The following is a 24,794-nucleotide window of genomic DNA, read 5'->3' on the forward strand; positions in this document are numbered from 1 at the left end:
CTTACAGCAACATCCTCCTGGTCTTCCTGGATGCAAAGTCCTTTATAATGTCTTTGAAGTCAATCTTCTGAGCCAGTTCACTCAATGGAGAGTATTGCCAGGTTATTGAGCCTCTCCTGACTCATTGTGGAGTGCATATCATTCTTTATTATTTTTAATTTGATGAATGATCTCTCTCCTCCTGCTACACTTACAGGTAGAGTGCAAAATATCCGCAGCGCAAAGCAGATGTCACCATAAATGCTCTCTGTTACCTAGCTCTTCTACCCTGGCTCTTCTACCCTGGCTCTTCTACCCTGGCTCTTCTACCCTAGCTCTTCTACCCTGGCTCTTCTACCCTGGCTCTTCTACCCTGGCTCTTCTACCCTAGCTCTTCTACCCTGGCTCTTCTACCCTGGCTCTTCTACCCTGGCTCTTCTGCGCTGATACTAAAAAGTTTGTAAGAACATTTTGTTTTTTCGGGTCCAGTGCCCTCGATTGCTCCCTGTGTTTTTTCTCCTTCCTTTTCTGTGATCCGGATTTATGTGTAGGTCCCGGCAGAGCTAATTCCTAACAATACAACAAGTTACCTTAAAGCGGATATTGACCAGTAGTTTTTTTGGCCCGCGGAGGGTGAGTTTAGAACAACGCGCTTCACACATGACGTTGCACACAATTGGGCTATACCATTTTGGGGGAGGGGGGGGGGGGGGTAATTTGATAATATGATACATTTTATTAAAGCAACTAACCACATTTGGGTAAAATATAGTTTTGTTCTAGTAAGTGATGGAAACTTTTATTTATTTAATTTAATTTAATTTTGTTTAAAAAAAAAAAAATCATTCTGATTCATGGGCCCCCCCTAAGGGCTGGGCCCCCCAAAGCGTTACCCTTTATCCCCCCTTATGCACGGGCCTGGGTATAGGTATAGGTACTGCATTTGGCTCCCCATCCAGTTGTTACACTGGCCCGGAGCGTACGTAGCCTAAGCACTGATGGAACACAAGTCAAGGTCAAGGTCAAGGTCACCACCACATTCACCCTCCAAAGCATTGTCCTGCTCAGGGGTCCTTCTGTTTGACCCTTGACCTCCCATGGATCCTGTATGAGAACAGGAAGTTGGAAGGATGGTGGTGAAAGTGAGAGGAGAGCAGGTACAGTAGGTACAGTAGGGGGAATCATCAGCACGCTGGGCCATAATCTGTTACAATGACACTCTGGAGGATCAAAAGCAATGAGCTGCTGACTCGTTAATAAACGGCGCGCTTACTCTGCAGGGTGGTCCTAACTGTGATTCATTATCCTCTCTGGGTCCTCCAGGAAAATGAAAGAGCTGTCGAAGGACGCCGCGGGATTCCAGCTCGGCTAAATTGCTGTAAATTGCTTCTGCATTCGGCCTCGCCGACGAGACCGTGTGAGTTCACTTTCTGACTGCTTTCTTCTGTTTTTACTGCCAATTAAAAATACATGAGAAGATCTTCTTTCCTGGGATCACAGGGTATTTTTGAATCTTTCTAAATCAAACCGCCTCATCCTGGTACCAGACAGGTTGATCAGACGTCTCAGGGACATTATTCACGTTCCCATGGATACTTCTCCTCTGTGGACAGCTGATATCATGTCCACGCTGTGATGTCCACTGGGAATCATAAATGTTTGTTTTGAGTCAATAAATAATATCACACATTATTTGATTGCTGCTGGATTTCATGTTTTTTCTGGAATGTCTCAACCATTTCTAAATATTGCGAAGAATATGTTGGCAAAGTTATTTGCATGTTTATTGCCAACAGGAAACGGCAAAGGGTGGAGCTTATCACATGAGAAGAGGGTGGAGCTTATCACATGAGAGGAGGGTGGAGCTTATCACATGAGAGGAGGGTGGAGCTTATCTCATGAGAGGAGGGTGGAGCTTATCACATGAGAGGAGGGTGGAGCTTATCACATGAGAGGAGGGTGGAGCTTATCACATGAGAGGAGGGTGGAGCTTATCTCATGAGAGGAGGGTGGAGCTTATCACATGAGAGGAGGGTGGAGCTTATCACATGAGAGGAGGGTGGAGCTTATCACATGAGAGGAGGGTGGAGCTTATCACATGAGAGGAGGGTGGAGCTTATCACATGAGAGGAGGGTGGAGCTTATCACATGAGAGGAGGGTGGAGCTTATCACATGAGAGGAGGGTGGAGCTTATCACATGAGAGGAGGGTGGAGCTTATCACATGAGAGGAGGGTGGAGCTTATCACATGAGAGGAGGGTGGAGCTTATCACATGAGAGGAGGGTGGAGCTTATCACATGAGGGAAGGGTGGAGCTTATCACATGAGAGGAGGGTGGAGCTTATCACATGAGAGGAGGGTGGAGCTTATCACATGAGGGAAGGGTGGAGCTTATCACATGAGAGGAGGGTGGAGCTTATCACATGAAAGGAGGGTGGAGCTTATCACATGAGGGGAGGGTGGAGCTTATCACATGAGAGGAGGGTGGAGCTTATCACATGAAAGGAGGGTGGAGCTTATCTCATGAGAGGAGGGTGGAGCTTATCACATGAGAGGAGGGTGGAGCTTATCACATGAGAGGAGGGTGGAGCTTATCACATGAGAGGAGGGTGGAGCTTATCACATGAGAGGAGGGTGGAGCTTATCACATGAGGGAAGGGTGGAGCTTATCTCATGAGAGGAGGGTGGAGCTTATCACATGAGAGGAGGGTGGAGCTTATCACGTCAGAAAAGCCAGAAGGGAAGGTTGACTAGGGTGCAGAGGGGATTAAAGAGCTCTGCTGAATTCAAGTAGCAGCAGACAAAGAACATCACAAAACAGAAATGAGGCTCTGTACATTCATAAAGGCTTCATGAACAGAAGGAAAGCTACATCACTATTTGTTCCTCTTAGTTGGTCCTGTCAGGTCAGTCAGCTCAATCTTGCAGACCGTCCTCCAGGCCGGTAACTCCCCACAATTCAGGCCATGCCGCCCCTTTAAGGATGGCATGATTTGAACAATTACTGATATGAGAAATATTCAGAATCCCTAGTAAACTCTCGTCCACAACTCGATGGCTTCTTGTCATCACAGAGAGAGCTGGTCACAGCAGGAGGTCTTTTTGAATCTCTTCTTCTTGTCAATTATATTTTGAACTCTCTTGATAAAGTATCACTTTGCTGCCCCTTTTATTGATCTTTCAACAGCTTTTGACTGTGAATCATTCACTGCTATGATTGCAATTGGTTTACATCAAACTGCATACGGTACGCTATAACTAATAGGGATTGGGTTGAATAACTCTAGCTTGAACCTCAAAGTCAAATTAACCTCGAGTTAAATGATCCAGATAACTGATCTCAGGCTTTGCCAGTCAGCTGACAAGTCTAACAGATTTCAACCATCAACTTAAGGCAAGTCCAGTCATGGCTAATCTAACACTTCTCATATAGTTTATCAGTCCAAATGAGAATGGGTCTAGGTTCGAGTACTGGAGCTAGCTGTTTAAACAGTGACTCAATTCTGTGAGTGTAGGTTCAAATACTGGGGCTAGCTTTTTCATTATTCTGATCAGTTGCAACCCAGCAGGTCCTAAGAGGACATCAATCATCATAATCAATCTTATAATATCAGTGACAACTCCTACCTTAGGACTACACATGTAGGCCACTCACCTGGGGTTAGGAATCAGTTGTGGAATGTAATATTGACATAGCCTTTCCCAATCTCTCACAATCCCCTATTGAATATAGAAAACTGCCAGATGCAAATAAAATAAATACATAAAAAGAGCAGGGCGACACATATAATAAAGTTTGTAAGAAAGTGAGTGCATACTGCATTATTATTATTAAATCTTTTTTTTTCTTTCTTTCTTTCCCCTTGGTTTGTATTGTTGCTGCCACAGTATAGAGTGGTTGTAGCAGATGTTGTCAGATATATGCTGGACTGAGAAGAATAGCAGTATCGTGATCAGCTGCTCTCCAGTACTAAATATAATGCAGAATAAAATAAACAAGCACCACTGGTTGAAGTTTGGGGTGGGAGTCAGCTTCTATATAAGCTATATACGTTTGCTTCTATATAAGCTATATACGTTTGCTTCTATATAAGCTATATACGTTTGCTTCTATATAAGCTATATAAGTTTGCTTCTATATAAGCTATATAAGTTTGGGGTGGGAGTCAGCTTCTATATAAACTATATACGTTTGCTTCTATATAAGCTATATAAGTTTGCGTCTATATAAGCTATATACGTTTGCTTCTATATAAGCTATATAAGTTTGCTTCTATATAAGCTATATAAGTTTGCTTCTATATAAGCTATATAAGTTTGTTTCTATATAAGCTATATACGTTTGCTTCTATATAAGCTATATACGTTTGTTTCTATATAAGCTATATACGTTTGCTTCTATATAAGCTATATACGTTTGCTTCTATATAAGCTATATAAGTTTGGGGTGGGAGTCAGCTTCTATATAAGCTATATACGTTTGCTTCTATATAAGCTATATAAGTTTGCGTCTATATAAGCTATATAAGTTTGCTTCTATATAAGCTATATACGTTGGCTTCTATATAAGCTATATAAGTTTGTTTCTATATAAGCTATATACGTTTGCTTCTATATAAGCTATATACGTTTGCTTCTATATAAGCTATATAAGTTTGCTTCTATATAAGATATAGATTGCTTCTATATAAGCTATATACGTTGGCTTCTATATAAGCTATATACGTTTGCTTCTATATAAGCTATATACGTTTGCTTCTATATAAGATATATACGTTTGCTTCTATATAAGCTATATACGTTTGCTTCTATATAAGATATATACGTTTGCTTCTATATAAGCTATATACGTTTGCTTCTATATAAGATATATACGTTTGCTTCTATATAAGCTATATACGTTTGCTTCTATATAAGCTATATAAGTTTGCTTCTATATAAGCTATATACGTTTGCTTCTATATAAGCTATATACGTTTGCTTCTATATAAGCTATATACGTTTGCTTCTATATAAGATATATACGTTTGCTTCTATATAAGCTATATACGTTTGCTTCTATATAAGATATATACGTTTGCTTCTATATAAGCTATATACGTTTGCTTCTATATAAGATATATACGTTTGCTTCTATATAAGCTATATACGTTTGCTTCTATATACGCTATATAAGTTTGCTTCTATATAAGCTATATACGCTTGCTTCTATATAAGCTATATACGTTTGCTTCTATATAAGATATATACGTTTGTGGTGGGAATCAGCGTCTATAATACGATGTGTCCCCTCACTCCCCCATATGAGATTATAGGAGCTCTGAATAGAGGTAAATGCTAATATGTAGCATGTTAATATGTAGCATGTAATAAAGCACTCCCATTATTCCTGTGAGTGGGAGATGATGTATAATTCATTGTTCTTCTGATTGGCTAAAGCAGCGCAGCAGAGTCCTGGCTCAATCTAGTACTGAAGGCAAAGTGCAATCTAAAGTACAGTGCAATCTAAAGTACAGTGCAATACAATATAATACAATGAAATACAATAGGTGCTTAGGAGGGAGGATCTTGGTAGTACTTCTTGAAGAGATTAGATTTGAGCCTGCGACGAAAGATGGGCAGCGACTCTGCTGTCCTGACGTCAGTGGGCAGTTCGTTCCACCACTGCGGGGCCAGGACAGAGAAGAGCCGTGACCGTGTCCATCGACCGCAGGAGCCTCGGAGTGACGGGGAACTTTCAATTGCCCTTTTCATTGCCCTGTAGGTTAGCGCCAGAGTTTTAAACTGGATGCGAGCTGCTACAGGGAGCCAGTGTAGGGAACGGAGAAGGGAAGTTGTGTGGGAGAACTTGGGGTGGTTGAACACCAGGCGAGCAGCAGCTTTCTGGACAGGTTCCAGGGGTTTAATGGCTGACGCCGGTGCCCCAGCGAGGAGGGAGTTGCAGTAGTCCAGGCGGGAGATGACCAGGGCCTGGATGAGCACCTGCGCCGTTTCATCAGTGAGGAAAGGGCGAATCCTCCTGATGTTGTAGAGCATGAATCTGCAGGAGCGTGTGACGGATGTGATGTGCGGAAAACGACAGTTGGTCATCTGACTAACAAAGCAGCTTCACAACGACACTGACAACTTAGCACTTAGCACTACCTATTAGATTATACTTAGTAGATTCTAGTTCAGTCTGTAGATCCAAGTTCCTTCCAGAAGTTAAAATCAATCTCATTACTGAGCTGATGAGAATAGAGTTAACTGAGAATAGTTCAATGAGAACAGTGTTAACTGTGCTGCTCATTGTTCATTCTATTCTCCTCCTCATTGGCTGAGCTCAGGATTACCCATAAGGCCACAGCAGCCAATGAACATGGAGCAGATCCCCGACCTCTATGCAGAATAGAGCTTTGAAACAAGGTAAACCTTACAAACCTATATCCTCCCCTAAATAGCCTGACATTCACAATGTGAATGTGAATTCTACTATGGAATTTAAAATATGATTCTGAAAAACCTTAAATAAAATGTTCTGTTTTGCATTTGTGTTCTAAGCAGTGACAGCAGACAGTGTTGAAGGTGAGATTAAGTTCCTTTATATGCAAAAGTGATTCAGCTGCAGCGTCTCTGGGTCTCGTCCTGCTTGTTGCTCTGCAGCAGCTGCATCTTAATCAAAGTAATGAGAAATCCCTCTCACTGACAAACCTATTAAGGGACCACTTTACCCTCGTAGACGTGATGCTGCAGGTGATGTTTATGGTGCAAATGTGTGTGTGGGAGTAAGCGTTTATGACTGGGTCAATAGCAAGGAGAGTAGAGGCATTTGCATTTTGAGTGCCTCCGTTTAAGGTCGGTTCCCAGACAACCCCTGAACATGGCCGTGCTGTCACCTCCTCCTGAGGGAGGTGTGGAGATGAGATGAACATGGCCGTGCTGTCACCTCCTCCTGAGGGAGGAGTGGAGATGAGATGAACATGGCCGTGCTGTCACCTCCTCCTGAGGGAGGTGTGGAGAGGAGATGAACATGGCCGTGCTGTCACCTCCTCCTGAGAGAGGTGAGGAGATGAGATGAACATGGCCGTGCTGTCACCTCCTCCTGAGAGAGGTGAGGAGATGAGATGAACATGGCCGTGCTGTCACCTCCTCCTGAGGGAGGAGTGGAGATGAGATGAACATGGCCGTGCTGTCACCTCCTCCTGAGGGAGGTGTGGAGAGGAGATGAACATGGCCGTGCTGTCACCTCCTCCTGAGGGAGGTGTGGAGATGAGATGAACATGGCCGTGCTGTCACCTCCTCCTGAGGGAGGTGAGGAGATGAGATGAACATGGCCGTGCTGTCACCTCCTCCTGAGGGAGATGAGATGAACATGGCCGTGCTGTCACCTCCTCCTGAGGGAGGAGTGGAGATGAGATGAACATGGCCGTGCTGTCACCTCCTCCTGAGGGAGGTGTGGAGAGGAGATGAACATGGCCGTGCTGTCACCTCCTCCTGAGGGAGGTGTGGAGATGAGATGAACATGGCCGTGCTGTCACCTCCTCCTGAGGGAGGTGTGGAGAGGAGATGAACATGGCCGTGCTGTCACCTCCTCCTGAGGGAGGTGTGGAGATGAGATGAACATGGCCGTGCTGTCACCTCCTCCTGAGGGAGGTGTGGAGAGGAGATGAACATGGCCGTGCTGTCACCTCCTCCTGAGGGAGATGAGATGAACATGGCCGTGCTGTCACCTCCTCCTGAGGGAGGTGTGGAGATGAGATGAACATGGCCGTGCTGTCACCTCCTCCTGAGAGAGGTGTGGAGATGAGATGAACATGGCCGTGCTGTCACCTCCTCCTGAGGGAGGTGAGGAGATGAGATGAACATGGTGGTTCTGTCACCTCCTCCTGAGGGAGGTGTGGAGATGAGATGAACATGGCCGTGCTGTCACCTCCTCCTGAGGGAGGTGTGGAGATGAGATGAACATGGCCGTGCTGTCACCTCCTCCTGAGGGAGGTGTGGAGATGAGATGAACATGGCCGTGCTGTCACCTCCTCCTGAGGGAGGTGTGGAGATGAGATGAACATGGTGGTTCTGTCACCTCCTCCTGAGAGAGGTGAGGAGATGAACATGGCCGTGCTGTCACCTCCTCCTGAGGGAGGTGTGGAGATGAGATGAACATGGCCGTGCTGTCACCTCCTCCTGAGGGAGGAGAGGAGATGAGATGAACATGGCCGTGCTGTCACCTCCTCCTGAGGGAGGTGTGAGATGAGATGAACATGGTGGTTCTGTCACCTCCTCCTGAGGGAGGTGTGGAGATGAGATGAACATGGCCGTGCTGTCACCTCCTCCTGAGAGAGGTGTGGAGATGAGATGAACATGGCCGTGCTGTCACCTCCTCCTGAGGGAGGTGTGAGATGAGATGAACATGGCCGTGCTGTCACGGGCCATCTGCACCCTCCTGGCCTCCTGTCCTGGGAGCGCCCATCCCGGAACCCCCCTTAGATAATAACTATAATACCATGATGCTGTTATGGGCTTCAGCAGCCTCCTCTGGTGAATTCATATGGAGAATGGATCCATTTTAGAGAATTCACATACAGAAACACAAAATGTGAGATAATAATATGAGATCTTCAGGTAAAAGGGAAATGAAAGCTCTTTGTTCAAGTCCATGTGCCTCCACAGGTAAAACCCTCTACAGTATCAAATAAAGGTTCAATAAATAAAATAAAATAAAAATGTCAGATCCAGCTTCCCACATTTTTGCCAACTGCCACAGTGGAGTGAGAGCAACAGAAAAAAAATAAAAATAAAAAATAAAAATAAAAACAAACATACATACATACATACATACATACATACATACATACATACATACATACATACATACATACATACATACATGATTCAGTAGCACCTATTTTCATTTGACAGGTAATAATATAGAAACAGAGACAAATAATTACAAATACATTAGCTCCCTCTCCTAAGCCCAGATAAATATTCCATAGTTGGAGGCTTCATCCCTTCATGAATAAATAATGGTGAAACAGCAAAGGACAGCATCTGGCTTCCTGTTCATGTTAGCTGCTGCTCTGAGTGAGGTGTCATGATGAAGATGATTCATGAGAAGCTACGGCAGCTGCTCTAAAATACAGCATCTCCATCCATTTAGACGATTCAGGTTCTCTAAAATACAGCATCTCCATCCATTTAGACGCTTCAGGTTCTCTAAAATACAGCATCTCCATCCATTTAGACGCTTCAGGTTCTCTAAAATACAGCATCTCCATACATTTAGACGCTTCAGGTGCTCTAAAATACAGCATCTCCATCCATTTAGACGATTCAGGTTCTCTCATCTCTGACTCAACATTTTAGTGTAACAATAACTGTTGTCAATAGTACTCATGTAAGTGAGTCATATCAGTTGCATTGTGAAGACAGTGTATTGCATCTGTTATAGAATGAAGTATGTATGCTCTTCTCTGAAATGTACAACATTTAACCAACGTACACAACATATTACAAATGCTGCAGAGAGCACAATGAAGTCTGATAGTGAGCCAAGTCTGAGTCTGAGTCTTTGCTGATGTTATGTTGTTATTCGTTTGACTGGCAGTTCTGGGTATTCCCGCCGCTGTGTGTGAGAGATCCTCCATGGCTGTCGAACTCAAACTCAGAGCCCATGATGACGAACTGAACTGTGTCTGAGCTGCAGGCTGATGATCCCACTGAGCGCGCTCACAACCACGGGGTGAGGGGGGGGGGGGGGGGGGGGGCTCTTCTCATGCAGGGGGTGAGGGGGTGAGGGGATGGGGGGCTCTTCTCATGCAGGGGGTGAGGGGGTGAGGGGATGGGGGGCTCTTCTCATGCAGGGGGTGAGGGGGGGGGGGCTCTTCTCATGCAGGGGGTCAGGGGGGGGGGGGGTGAGGGGGTGAGGGGCTCTTCTCATGCAGGGGGTGAGGGGGTCAGGGGGTCAGGGGGTGGGGGGCTCTTCTCATGCAGGGGGTGAGGGGGTGAGGGGGTGAGGGGGTGGGGGGCTCTTCTCATGCAGGGGGTGAGGGGGTGAGGGGGTCAGGGGGTGAGGGGGTGAGGGGGTCAGGGGGTCAGGGGGTCAGGGGGTGAGGGGGTGAGGGGGTTGGGGGCTCTTCTCATGCAGGGGGTGAGGGGGTGAGGGGGTGGGGGGATGGGGGGCTCTTCTCATGCAGGGGGTCAGGGGGTGAGGGGGTGAGGGGGTGAGGGGGTGAGGGGATGGGGAGCTCTTCTCATGCAGGGGGTCAGGGGGTGAGGGGGTGAGGGGGTGGGGGGATGGGGGGCTCTTCTCATGCAGGGGGTCAGGGGGTGAGGGGGTGAGGGGGTGAGGGGGTGGGGGGCTCTTCTCATGCAGGGGGTCAGGGGGTCAGAGGGTGAGGGGGTGGGGGGCTCTTCTCATGCAGGGGGTCAGGGGGTCAGAGGGTGAGGGGATGAGGGTCTTCTCATGCAGGGGGTGAGGGGATGGGGCAACTTTACAGCAGGTGAGTAGTGCTGATGGTGGTACAGGAGGACGTCAGATCCATGACCATAGATGACCCACCGGAGGAGAGGCATGATGACCGCTGGCCAGGTGAGCAGACCTCTGACCAGGTGAGCAGACCTCTGACCAGGTGAGCAGACCTCTGACCAGGTGAGCAGACCAGGTGAGCAGACCTCTGACCAGGTGAGCAGACCTCTGACCAGGTGAGCAGACCTCTGACCAGGTGAGCAGACCTCTGACCAGGTGAGCCAGGTGAGCAGACCTCTGACCAGGTGAGCAGACCTCCAGCCAGGTGAGCAGACCTCTGACCAGGTGAGCAGACCTCTGACCAGGTGAGGAGACCAGGTGAGCAGACCTCTGACCAGGTGAGCAGACCTCTGACCAGGTGAGCAGACCTCTGACCAGGTGAGCAGACCTCTGACCAGGTGAGCAGACCTCTGACCAGGTGAGCAGACCTCTGACCAGCGCTGCTTCCTGAAGGGACCAGTCTGAGAGATTCACTTCCTGTCTAGTCTTGTTTTTGCGTTTCATGCTGGTATCAACATTCTACACATGGATAAAAACAGTGTATAACATAATGACTTGATTACAGGGAATAAGAGAATACTACATCACATCAAATATCCCTAGATAAAATAATGAACATTTTATTAGAATAGGCAAGTTATCTCAAAGAGAAGAGCATAGCGTTGTTCTGTTTATGCACATCTATATTAAAATCAGCTCCTGGTTTGGAGATCAGATAAGGATCAAGAACCAACAGTGCGTCTTTCTCTCCGTGCTGGTAAACGTTCCCTGAACAGGCAAGATAAGGGAATGACTCCAGGGTTTTATTAAAATCAACACAGAAAACAAAAGTAAAACATTAACCCCCCCCACACACACACACACACACACACACACACACAGACACACACACATACAGACATTTAACCCTACACACATATAACCCCACCCCACCGCACTCTCAGGTCATCTGGCACAGGTCTGCTTTCTGTCCCCAGAGTTAAAACAAAACATGGAGAAGCAGCGTTCAGTTTTTATGCTCCACATATCTGGAACAAACTTCCAGAAAACTGCAGGTCTGCTGCAACTCTTGGTTCTTTTAAAACAAGCCTGAAGACTTTTCTTTTTGCCACTGCTTTCTAAGAGGAGCTATGTTTATCAGTATACTGCACTGTAACTTTTATTCCTGTATTCTATTTGTCCTGCTTTTTGTTTTAAATGTCTATAATGTCTTGCATTTTGCAAGTAATGCTTTTAATGTCTCAGACCAGTGATCAGGGCCCCAGTCAGAGCAGTGATCAGGGCCCCAGTCAGAGCAGTGATGTGACCCTATTTAATAATCTGTTGCTGCAGGCAGGTTCATGTTGGTGACCTTTATCTGTGCCGCCAGGTGCATATTAAGCTCAGGGTCCTGCTCGACTCCGCTGGGCCTCTCTGTCTTCCCAAGCTCTCCCATGAATCCCAAACTCCCACCCAGCCTTCAGGAATCAATTACTATTGATTGTATTACAAAGTTCCTGTACTCTCTAGGGAGTCAAACCTGGGACGAAGGAGATGAAACCACAGGTGAATTACTGGAGTAACTCACTTTGCTGTGGGAGACTCATATTATTGAGTGCAAAGAGGAATATGGTGGTTCAATTACATTTCAACACATGATGGTGGATGAGGGTAAATGGCTAAGTGGGAGGTTTGTGAAGGCGTGTTCTCTGGAGCTGCGCCAGGCCCAGAGGGGGCGCTGTTGAGCACAACCACCACACAGCCAAGGACGGCTGGACTGAGTCAGTCAGTTGGCTTCTGGCACAACCTTGGCAGCCATGCTATGCGTGTCTATTGCTTTCTGTTGTCTGAAAATGCGAATAAAAGTATTGTGTAATAACTGAGCCAGAGGGCAACAAGCACAGGGGAGGCTTCCAATGATCAATATCCAACTCATTTTTCAGTTTCAACGTTGCTTTGCCCTTGGAAATAAAACCCAGAATGACAGACAATTTATATCACAATGGTGATTGGATTACTGTGCTTTATTTAGATCAGGCGCTGGTAGTTATTCACTGAGCATATTACTAACGACATTCCATTCAGTGCTTCTCACTTCTACCCCTTAAACTTCAGTTCAAGAACATCCCCTCTAAAAAACCTCCAACCACCCCACAACCCCCCCACCATCACCCCACCATCAACCTAAAACCACCCCACAACCACCCCACCATTAACCACCCCAGCTACCACCCCACCATCAACCACCCCACAACCACCCCACCACCAACCCAAAACCACCCCACAACCCCCCCACCATCACCCCAGCTACCACCCCACCATCAACCACCCCACAACCACCCCATCACCAACCACCCCATCTACCACCCCACCACCACCAACCTAAAACCACCCCACAACCACCCCACCATTAACCACCCCATCTACCACCCCACCACCACCAACCTAAAACCACCCCACAACCACCCCACCACCAACCACCCCAGCTAGCGACCCAACATCAACCAACCCACAACCACCCCACCATCAACCACCCCACCACCAACCACCCCACCACCAACCCAAAATCACCCCACAACCCCCCCACCATCAACCACCCCAGTGACCACCCCACCACCAACCTAAAACCACCCAACCACCCCAGCTACCACCCCACCACCAACCACCCCATCTACCACCCGACCACCAACCCAAAACCACCCCACCATCACCCTAGCACCTCACTATAGGGAGGGAAGATGGCTGAGCATCATGGCCACGAAGGAGAGGTTCCACAACAGCTTCTTTCCCGATGCGGTCGGCGAGCTCTACAGCAAACAGCTGCAGTAGACTAACACTGAAGACCCCCCCTGGACCGACCCCCTCCCAACCCTCTGCCTGGACATTTACCCCCCCCCCCAGACCACCCTCAATCCCACTCCCCCGTCCTCCTCATTAGACATGGCAAATAAATGTTCTATTCTATTCAGCTCAGTCCGGTCCATCATCACACCCTCTCACACCCGAGCTGCTTGACGAGGGAGGTGGTGGATGTGCTGTGGAGAAAACTGTAATATCTACAGGTACGGACATGGAATTGATTTTTGCTCCCGGGGCACGTTGAGCCAACAGACAGGATGGAAGACAGAAGAGGATGATGAGGCTCCTGGACTCCACTCTGACGGTCAGCAGACGACTCCAGCAGAACCCCACCGGCAGAACCCCACCGCCAGGGCTGTCATAACGACTAGAGAACTGCGCTGGCTCAATCACAGATGGACGGGTACATCACTTCCTGGCGGGGAGGACGCTCAATTAGGGGAGCGAGTGAGAGAAATACAGGGGCTGAGCTCTGGCCTTCCAACACTCACACCTGTATTACGTACAGGAAGTAGCCCATGCTGAGACATGCAGTCAGTATGGATTAACTCCATAGTTATTGTTTGTTTGTGCAATCACTGATTGATAGGCTGATATGGTGCAAACTAATGTGGACAATATTATTACAGGACTAGCTGCAACCAAGCAGCAGTATTACCAGTAGCCTTCATTGGTGAATATTAAATATCATGAAACGGAGAGCAGAACATGTCTTATGAAACTCTAACCTCACATCTACTTCAATTGAAAAGTGAATTGAGATTTTGTAAGACTTTGTAACTATCCGTTGTACACCATTGATAAACCATTTGCAGATAATGGAATGTGTTTAAATCAAACCCAATCAAAACAAACTGTCTCTGCTGAGATGCACTATAGGGAATATTCCTGTTGCAGACAAGGCCAGTTAAAATGTTCATTATTTTAATTAGGCTCAGTTGTGGGTTTGATTTCTACATCAAGCTCATAGTTTGCGAATATTTATTTCATTTACTGACAATTTCTAACTGTTTACAAACCATTTATTCATTGATTATTCATTCATTTCTAATCGTCGTTACCAAATTCAACATAGTCTTATCATAAGCCGCTTATGAAGGATAATTCAGTGTCTCTGACCTTTCTTCTTACCGTCATTAAAAGCATAGTTGATGTGTAATGACATTAAAGGCACCATGTTGTGACATCAGACATGCAAATCATCCCCTAATGCCTTCACACCATATCCCTTGGGCCCCGACACATCTGCGTTCCAAGAAAAAACAACCAAGCAATAATGACCCCGTGATGCTGAGCTGCTCCAGGCTGGTTCAGCACAGCGCCCCCTACAGGTAGCTGGATCTACTGCAGTAAGAGGATGAACCGCTGATTTGTGATATCTTGCTCTCTCACTCAACGCCAAACTGAATGTAGGTATAATTACAGGAGGAAGGACTTGAAGGAAGGCTTGCTGCAAGGTCTCTGACTTGAGGAAATCTTGTAAAAAAAAAAATAGTATGTCAGTCATATTGCACTTGATCGAGGGTTGAGAATGATGAGACTAACAAAAGTACAATATATGATCACTATGAAAATGAGCGGCCTTGTCCTTGTCCACATTTTCAATACAGTATCTAAAATATCAATGGATCAAACCCGAGTTGGATGACTGAAATATGTGGCATGCGCAAACCAGGAAGACCCAGCAGGAGACCGGCGCCCTCTAGTGGTTCAGGTCAACAACACATATTTCACAGCAGAGTCCAGCCTCTCATAGAAACACACGAGGACCAGAGGAGGCTCGTCCATTGAGGTAGGGGAGGACAGTCCTCCTCAGTTTTTGGAGAGAAGAGAGGGATTAAAATATAAATATGCATTTATTTATAATTAATATTTATTATTATCTGTTTTGTTCATAAAGCAGGGTCTGAAGACGATTGAAAAATTGACATTTTGTTGGTCCAATCACATCCAGATTTACCACAGTAGCGACCATGGATGTGTTGGTGACGACGTGGTGGTGAAGACATAGCGTTAATTTGCCACAACGATACCCATCCCATCCTGTCCTCCCTCCTCCTGTCCTCCTCCTGTCCTCCTCCTTCCTCCCTCCTCCTGTCCTCCTCCTCCCTCCTCCTGTCCTCCTCCTGTCCTCCCTCCTCCTGTCCTCCCTCCTCCCTCCTCCCGTCCTCCCTCCTTCCGTCCTCCCTCCCGTCCTCCCTCCTCCTGTCCTCCCTCCTCCCTCCTCCCTCCTTCCGTCCTCCCTCCCGTCCTCCCTCCTCCTGTCCTCCCTCCTCCCGTCCTCCCTCCTCCCGTCCTCCCTCCTCCTGTCCTTCCTCCTCCTGTCCTTCCTCCTCCTGTCCTCCTCCTTCCTTCCTACTCCTTCCTCCCTCCTCCTGTCCTTCCTCCTCCTGTCCTACTCCTGTCCTCCCTCCTCCTCCTGTCCCTCCTCCTCCTCCTGTCCTCCTCAGTGTTTTGAGTCACCAGCCGTCACCGACGAGGACAAATAACTAGACCACATGTTTGATTGTTTAAATAGTTTTCATACATTTTATATTTTGTTCTTGCATTGATAAATCAACATAAAGCTTATAAACGTTTGTTTCTTTCAAAGAAATATGTTCTTTAAAAAAATAAAAAAACAACAATGAAAAACACATTAAAAGTGCTTACACATCATTAATAAAACATACAAATAAATTAACATAAAGCCTTAAGGAATCAAATGCACCCAAACATTTCCTTTGAACAAGTTTCCAGAGGACCAGAACAGACCCATCCTCACAGGGACCAGCCAATGTAGTGTTGCGTATGCAGTCGCGCTGCCAGGGACGACCCGGGAGCCAGAATCTCAAGTCAAGTGTCAATCAAGGACAGGGGAACAGAGGGTACTGGAGTCTAGCACACTAGTCAAGCTTGATTGACAACCTAGAACAAAGACTAAGGGCTAGTTATGACTCTGGTGAGCGCTCCTGAATCCAGCTCCTCTCCTGAATGCACATACACCACATGCCACATAGTGTTCTTCTCAATGGCAATAATGACACCAATAAAGATCTTATAAAAGGGATACTGTACTAGTGACATTCAATAATTAACCAGCTAATTGGATCTTTACAATTGGATATGGATATTAGATTCCCCGATGTAAAACACACTTCACACACAGTGAGAACTCAACAGGGTGATGAACAGCATGTGAAACACCAGATGATTTATGTCACAACAAAGTGGAGCCAACGGCGTCCGGAGCGTTTGAATCCTCTCTGGTGAACATGAGAGCAAGTGGAAGACTGAGAGGAAGAGGAAGACTGGAGAGGAAGGGGAAGATTGAGAACAAGGGGAAGACTGGAGAGCAAGTGGAAGACTGGAGAGCAAGGGGAAGACTGAGAGCAAGGGGAAGACTGAGAGCAAGGGGAAGACTGGAGAGGAAGGGGAAGACTGAGAACAAGGGGAAGACTGGAGAGGAAGGGGAAGACTGAGAACAAGGGGAAGACTGGAGAGGAAGGGGAAGACTGAGAGCAAGGGGAAGACTGGAGAGGAAGGGGAAGACTGGAGAGCAAGGGGAAGACTGAGAACAAGGGGAAGACTGGAGAGGAAGGGGAAGACTGAGAGCAAGGGGAAGACTGGAGAGGAAGGGGAAGACTGGAGAGCAAGGGGAAGACTGAGAACAAGGGGAAGACTGGAGAGGAAGGGGAAGACTGGAGAACAAGGGAAGACTGAGCAAGGGAAGACTGAGAACAAGGGGAAGACTGGAGAGGAAGGGGAAGACTGAGAACAAGGGGGAGACTGAGAACAAGGGGAAGACTGGAGAGGAAGGGGAAGACTGGAGAACAAGGGAAGACTGGAGATCAAGGGAAGACTGGAGTCACTCTTTAACGAGCCACCGTTAAGTCGGACCACCCAGAGAACATTCTGTACACGAGAAGAAACTTAACAAATAAAATCACATATGGAACATGAATGTATAAAGACAGTTCCCTTGAAAAAAGTATGACTATATACAACAGTAGGAAAAAATAAATGTAATATATATTGAGTTACTTCTGTTTTGCAAAGCATTAACATTCTCACGTTAACTACCTCAGAGTAATGATCTAGATCTTCAGTGTGCAAATAAAGCAATGGAAGTCATAAGCTACGATGTTTACAACTGGAATTTGGAAAATAAAATGTGTAAATTACTCGGTTGCCAAAGCAACAGTCTCTTGCATAGTTTAAGACACGCATGCAATTGCATCATCATGCAGGTCTGCTTTCCATTCCTCTGCCAATGCCAGACTGGGGATTGACATCACAGTGGCTATTTAAATAAAAACCATCTATCTAAAAACAGAAAAAGGGCAATATTTGCTGCATTATTCATACTGTCCTTATGAAGACGATAATGGCCCATATAATATTTCAGAGTGAGAAAGGTTCTGCCCTGCTGAAATGGACGAGCTGAGTGGTTAATGTGTTCATTACACTGCTAAAGGGTAGCAGCTGCCTCGCATGGAGCCTGCCTTTAATAAGATTAAACCACAACGTTCAATCTGGGACAACGGGTCTCATGGTAGAAGGCAAGATAACTGGACATTTCAGCACGGTCATTCTGTGAATCATCTCTGCTAGACCTTCAGCAGGTGAATCATCTCTGCTAGACCTTCAGCAGGTGAGTCATCTCTGCTAGACCTACAGCAGGTGAATCATCTCTGCTAGACCTACAGCAGGTGAATCATCTCAGCAGGTGAATCATCTCTGCTAGACCTTCAGCAGGTGAGTCATCTCTGCTAGACCTACAGCAGGTGAATCATCTCTGCTAGACCTACAGCAGGTGAATCATCTCAGCAGGTGAATCATCTCTGCTAGACCTTCAGCAGGTGAATCATCTCTGCTAGACCTTCAGCAGGTGAATCATCTCTGCTAGACCTACAGCAGGTGAATCATCTCTGCTAGACCTACAGCAGGTGAATCATCTCTGCTAGACCTACAGCAGGTGAATCATCTCAGCAGGTGAATCATCTCTGCTAGACCTACAGCAGGTGAATCATCTCTGCTAGACCTTCAGCAGGTGAATCATCTCAGCAGGTGAATCATCTCTGCTAGACCTTCAGCAGGTGCAAAACGCTTCTACAGTGGCAGTTCCACAGAGTTGAGAGAAACAACCGTTAGAAATGACAGGTTGTCACCACTGTTGCGGAGGCCTGAAAGCTTCTCATAGCATATGTCCTGCTTTGACCTAAATGCCAAACTGTACATATGTCCATAGTTTAAATGTAACCGATTGTAGCTGCAGGTCTGATCGTGGTTTAACCAGGTCATGTACAGGGTGATCTAAACCTGGATGAACCTGGCACCTGCTGGACAGAAACAACCCAGACTAAATTGGGTATTTTGCTTTAAGAATTTTGACAATAAGGATGCTGATGTAGGCATATGTACATTTGATCATTATTGCACTATTATGCATGGGCCCATTCTAACAAGACAAGGCCATTCAGTAGCAGTTCAAAGCTAGCGCAACTCAAAAATGCTGCAGAGATATGAACCATGTTTGGCTGTAATGAAGGAATCCTTCTCTTATGCCAACTCTATTTGCCAAACTATCATTATACTAGATAGCAGAATGTCATACAGGGACTGAGTTTTACAATTACATAGGTCACATAAGTAAAACACAATGCAATACTAACCAGCTGAAACAGCACAGCAGTAGGACCTATTAAGATTGTCCTGTATCTCTCACTATCATTTAATGGCAAACAGGACTAATGCACATACTTTCAACTAAAATAAGCAGTTGTGGGTTTAACCGTGCTCTATGGCAGCCTGTTATTTCAAAAATGGCAGATGTTATCGTCTCATATGAGGTACCACAGGTTATGAGAAATGCTACCAAGATGTTAAGAGTTCACAAAAAGTGTGGTCATTGTTATAAACCTCAGCGTTTGAGTGGTAATGCCAAGGGGGCCCTGCCCTAATAACAGCACCATGTGGACAGAGGGAGATGTTTCTGATAATACTCCCTCAAACTACTCAAGATGAATGTACCCTTTTCACCCAAACCACAGGCCCATCACACTAGTGTCATATGTTGTCTTATAACAACGTTTAAGCACTATACTAACTGATTGATACTGTAGTTAGGTCACTGTACACCACTGTCCTGGGAAGAAAATCATATATACAAAGTGCTAACTGAAAACATTCCTATTCATTTGAGCGTACAGTAGTGGACTAATACTTTGCCAAAGGCAATGATTTGGTTCCATGACAGGATTGAAAGGCGCTTTTGATAAATTACATTTTGCTTTTGAAAATAAACATACAGGTATATACTATCTGTCCCTATCCCTCTCTCATATATATATATATATATATATTGTGGCATCCACCTCACAGAGGGTCAGCGGGAGGCTGCCATGGAAGCACTCCGGGAAGCCGCCTTTGCGCTCCAAAGCCCTGTTCAGCACCATGGACAGCGAGGCCGGTACACCACACCCCTGGCAGCCAGGGTTCAGCACCATGGACAGCAAGGCCAGGTAGTGGGAGGTGTCTACCGGCCCTTTTCACTCACCATGGCATCCCTGCCACACAGCTGCAGCCGATTCCCTGATTCCCTGGACCATGTTTGTATGCGCATTGAAGTGCCGATCCTGATCCTCCACACACACTCTTACTCTCTTTCTCTTTCAGAGACAGCACGTACTTCAATGACCGCAGGATCAAGCCTGATGTTGGAGACAACTGGAGGTTGTAGGTAGAGAACATTCGAGAAAAAAAAGGTTTGATGTTCAGTTTGTCTGTCCTCTTCCAGGACATCAAGCTGAAGAAGGTACTGAAGGGCATGGTGGATTACAACCAGGAGGGAAGAGAAGACAGGAGGGGAACGCCTCCACGCTGCCGGACGTGGGCCTGACCGGGGAGCAGGGCGAGGCGGCCGAGCTGGGCCGGATGCTGCAGGTCATCCTGGGATGCGCCCAAACAACATACGCAACACCCACCGTCAGAAACAAGGTACACGACACCCACCGTCCGTTAGTCCGTCACCTCTGCAGGGGTGCTGTCCGCTCAAATTCAACTTTGACCTTCTGTATTGTCGATTTCTTGCGTGAGCCCTCGGCTTTGGGAGCTTCTACTGAGGTGGTTTGTTTATTTGTTTATTTAAAGGACGATGGAGGAATCGGTGTTTGTTTATTTGTTTATTTAAAGGATGATGGAGGAATCGGTTCAGTATGTCTTCATGATAGCCATTCAAGAAGTATTCTGTCAACCGAATCCCAAAGGGGTTCGCAAGACTTGACGTTGGTGCTCATGTGTAGATTTGAGGGGTAAAATACAGTTTAGTTTTGTTGTTACCTCGTCTGTGTAATAATATATGAATGGATCCTGTGTTTTCTAGCTGATGAGCAAAGAGAGGCCAGTGAAGGGAGGAAGCGACTCCTATGTGGACCTGGACCACGTATGGTACCCAACCACCCTGTTCCCCTATTGGTCGGCCGAGACTGCCCGATCTTTTCCCGCCTACTCCTACTCTTACTTTTTCCTTTCGTACCTACTACTACTTTTTCTACGCCTACTCCCAGGCCCCAGGCTGGGCGGTGCCCCAAGGCGTCATCCCAAGAAGACGACAGCGTGTCTGGCTTCCCCAGTGACCCCGGCCTCCGCCGGTACCAGTCCGGACACCACCTCCCCATCCTCGGGAGATCACTCTGTCGCGACTGGTCCCGAGCAGAGAACGCCTCTGGGGCTCCCGGCACTGACCCCCTCCCCGAAGAGGCTGATGGCTCCCCCCTGACGGAGTTTGTCCCCAAGAGCTTTGTGTCAAAGGTTTTGTTCATGGCGCATGACCATCTCTTGGGCGCACACCTTAGCATGGACAAGACCCGGGAGGGTATATATTGGTGATACTGGGTTATGCCACCCGTCACCCTGTGGCCCCGCCCCTCCGGGCAGCCAGGGAACTGCTGCTTCTATTTAGCAGGGTGGGCGTGGCCAAGGAAGTCCCAACATATCAAGGGTCCTGTTTTATGTCCTCAGTCCTAAAGGAGGTGTTGAGATTCCTGAGGGTCAAGCAGCTGAGGACGTCCGTGTTCCAGACGAACGGCCTCGTGGAGCGAGTCAACAAAACCCTCAAGCAGATGCTGAGAAAGGTATCGGAGGTGGATGCACGGAATTGGGACCAGTTGTTACCCTATGTGATGTTCGGTGGGAGGCAAACAGGAGTCTTGGGGCTCAGTAAGTCCCAGAGAGGAACCTGAACCCCCCCGGACCCCCGCAGCACGGCTGAGGGAGACGGAGGGACCCATAGTGCCACCGCCCAACCTTTGTTTTCAACTTTTGACTTTTCGTTGTGATTAATAAATGCACGATAGCGCAGACTAGCAGCCGACCTTGACCTCAGTCACTGTGCTCCAGCCCAACTGCTCTGTGGGGTTTGCTACTATATATATATATATATGCATTTATTTATTTATGTATTTCTTAGGCACATGAAAAGAACATTGCTGCAATACCTACAAAAATGTAAGAGCTATATAAGTCATTGAGGCTTCTTAGTGAGGCGTGCAGAGGGCATGCTGGAAGAGAGCTTTCTGGAAGACGCCATCCTCTCACCAGGCTTTTTCCCCTCAGTGGGAGATTTAAGACTTATTTGAGAAGTGGAAGACTTGGATTTGCCTACAGGTAAGAGTGAGCGTCTGACAGGGGTGGAGGACTTGGAGGCCAGCCTGGCCTCGCTGACGGCCTCCCCCAGATGAGGCTCAGAGCGGGCCTGGAGGGCCAGGCTGTCTGTGTCCTCTCCCCCGTCCGCGCTGGTCAGCGTCTGGCCCCGCCCGGCTGTCCTCTCCGACGCCTTCTTGGCCAGGATGGAGGCTTTGCCCAGGTCGGCGGAGCGGCGCGTCTCTCTCTGGCGCAGGGCGCTCCTGAAGAAGGACAGGCCCTTGTCCTCCTTGCTGCTCCGCCGCACGTCTTTGGAGGACACGCTGGGGGAGCGCAGGCTGGCGATGGACGAGCTGCTGATGGACGTCCTCACCGGCCTCTTCTCGGGCCGGCCTCCGTCCACGGCGCTCTTGGGAAGGGAGGCTCGCGGTGAGGAGCCGCCCCGGGTCGCGTCCGCCAGGGGGCTGAGGAGCCCCGAGTCCCGGCTGCAGCTGCGGCCCACCAGCCTCTTCCTGCTGGGGGAGGAGCTCTTCTCTGGGGCGTGGGAGCTCTTCTTGGCCGTGGGGGAGGGGGAGGCGGAGGACTGGGGGGTCGAGGGGACACGTAGTTTTCGCTGGGGGGTTCCAGTCATAGCTGCCTCTGGACGCTGAGAAGACTCTTTCTTCTTGGAAGGGGTCCCGGTAGGCGTGGCATTGCTGGTCTTGGCGTTGGCACTCTTGTCTTTAGAGTTGATGGCCTTGGTGCCCTTTGGCAGAAGGCTGGAAGACGTTTGGGAGGCGGATGGTTTTGGCGTTGCAGACGCACTCTGTTGCTTCCTGGAGGCTTTCTCTTGCTCGGCCTTGCTGGAGCTCTTTCTGAACGTGGCGCTCTCTGCCCTCGAGGGGAATCCTACAAGGCTGCTCTTGCGTTTCTGCTCCTTGGCGGGGGCTTGTGTGTTTTGGTCCAGGGCTGTTAACTGGTTGTTGTTGTCCGCCGGGTCACCCTTGCTCTTGTCCGGCGGGGGCGCCCTGCAGTAGACCTCGTCCAGGAGCATCTTCCCGTTGTCCTGGTCGCTGCCGTGTCCGTCCATGGTGGCCAGGGGCGCCCTGCTGCCAAAGTAGCGCTCGTGCCGGCTGTAGCTGCCGAAGCAGGAGGTGGACACCTTGTCGTCGCAGGCCTCGCCGATCCTCTCCAGCGGGGGGGAGGAGCGTGAGTCCAGGGAGAAGCGCGACGGGGAGCTGGACCTCATCTGGAGCTTGGTGGAGAGGGACCAGGAGGGCTTGACCCCGTTCTCACTGAAGGCCAGAGGACTGGTGAGGGACGACCTGGAGGACAGGCTCTGTCTCTGGATGCTCCTGACGAACGGCCGGGTGGAGAACCCACCTGGAGAGAAGAGACGTGGTTAAACGCTCAGTAGAAGCTCAAGCTGAGCTGTGTGTGACTGAAGACTGCAAATAAGTCAAAGGGCACTCGGTGGCCCCTGTATTCTGTATTTTATATTGCTTATTGTGTATAGTGTATGATGTATAGTAGTGTTCTGTTGCGTGCTGTGTTTGTTGCTCTGGAGCTGTACAGCACTTTGGTCAACCTCGGTTGTTTTAAATGTGCTTTAGAAATAACATTTGAGTTGAGTAGAGTTGAGTCAAAGGCTAGAAGTAACTAGCAGCAGTGGGGTGGGGGTGTGGGGGGGTGCAGGTTTCTCACCGTCGTCTTCGCAGCGCTCTCCTGGGAAGTCCCCGGACTCGGCCAGCGAGGCCAGGGAGGCGCGTCGGGAGGAGGCCCCGGAGGCCAGGCTGGCTGGCCGGCTCCCCGGCAGCCGGTTCACCCAGTGGTCACACAGGGACGAGCTGGTGGAGCCTGAGACGGACAGATGGACAGACCACCTCTTGGCTTCCTCACTTACAATCAAACATCTTCCACGGAGCATTTGAAGTGAGAGGGCAGCAAGCAGACGCCCGAGACCGTTTACTCACCAGCGACTGAGCTGTTGGCTGACCAGGAGGGAATGGTGGTCCTGCGCTGATAGAACAGGATGTAGGCGGTCTGCTGACACACGTCGTCGTCAGCTACGGGCTGGACCTCGCTATCGTCAAAGCAGTACCACTGACCGTCTATGGAGTTCTTACAGTAAGCTGTGGGTTCAAAGAAAATATGTTTTCCCAGTTAGCATTTTAATGTCGCACAGAAATGAAAAAAGCATTCTGTCCCATTTTGGTTCACATAATTGGTCATAGTGTTCACCTATTCAACGATGTATGCCAAAATTCTACTTTTGTTGTAATCTTATATCAAAGTATATAATTTCTTACTTCCTGGAAAACGGTAGGTCACGTGCAATGACGACAACAGGTACCTTAGATTTTAGGCCAATAATCTCACGACATCCACCCGTCAATCAACGCTATCCTTCTATCGAATCTGTCTAAAGTTCTTAAAACCCGTCCACTTGTCAATGTTCCAATCAAATTCCTCTAAACATTATGCCCCACCCTCATAGCTTGTTAGATGATCTCAAACGTCCGTTTCTGTGCGACGAAAAGAAAAAACAGCTGAAGAGAGAGAGATAGTTGAACACGTCTGCTATAAACACGCTACACAGCTGGTGCTACCTGTGTAGTGGCCTCCGTGCATGTTTCCGTGGTGATTGCAAACAGCATACAGGTCATACAGGTAGTCGTCAGGGTTCCGTCCCAGGCCGTAAGGTCGTCTCCATGGTGACCAGTGGGAGGGCAGGCTCCAGCTGCTCTGGCTCCTCTTGACCATGTGGGGCGCCATGTCCATGCCCAGCAGGGGGAACCGCACCATGTTCTGCATCTTCACCCTCCGGTCCGCCTCCTGCAGGGAAGCATGAGACACAGGTCAGCTCAGAGGG

General features: G+C 48.1%; 1 protein-coding gene across 1 annotated transcript in view; it reads right to left on the reverse strand.

Moving 5' to 3' along the window:
* Positions 1–21,824: 21,824 nt before the first annotated feature.
* usp31 (ubiquitin specific peptidase 31) overlaps positions 21,825–24,794 on the reverse strand; it is a gene marked incomplete at both ends in the record, with an annotated part of 17,109 nt that continues 14,139 nt past the window's right edge. Inside the window, 4 exons of the mRNA XM_084437813.1 lie at positions 21,825–23,305; positions 23,627–23,779; positions 23,896–24,054; positions 24,532–24,757. Coding sequence (XP_084293939.1) covers positions 21,825–23,305; positions 23,627–23,779; positions 23,896–24,054; positions 24,532–24,757 — 2,019 coding nt within the window. The remainder of the gene's footprint in view (positions 23,306–23,626; positions 23,780–23,895; positions 24,055–24,531; positions 24,758–24,794) is intronic.

The sequence above is a fragment of the Borostomias antarcticus genome (assembly GCF_949987555.1).
Source record: "Borostomias antarcticus genome assembly, chromosome: 5".
Taxonomy (NCBI): Eukaryota; Metazoa; Chordata; class Actinopteri; order Stomiiformes; family Stomiidae; genus Borostomias; species Borostomias antarcticus.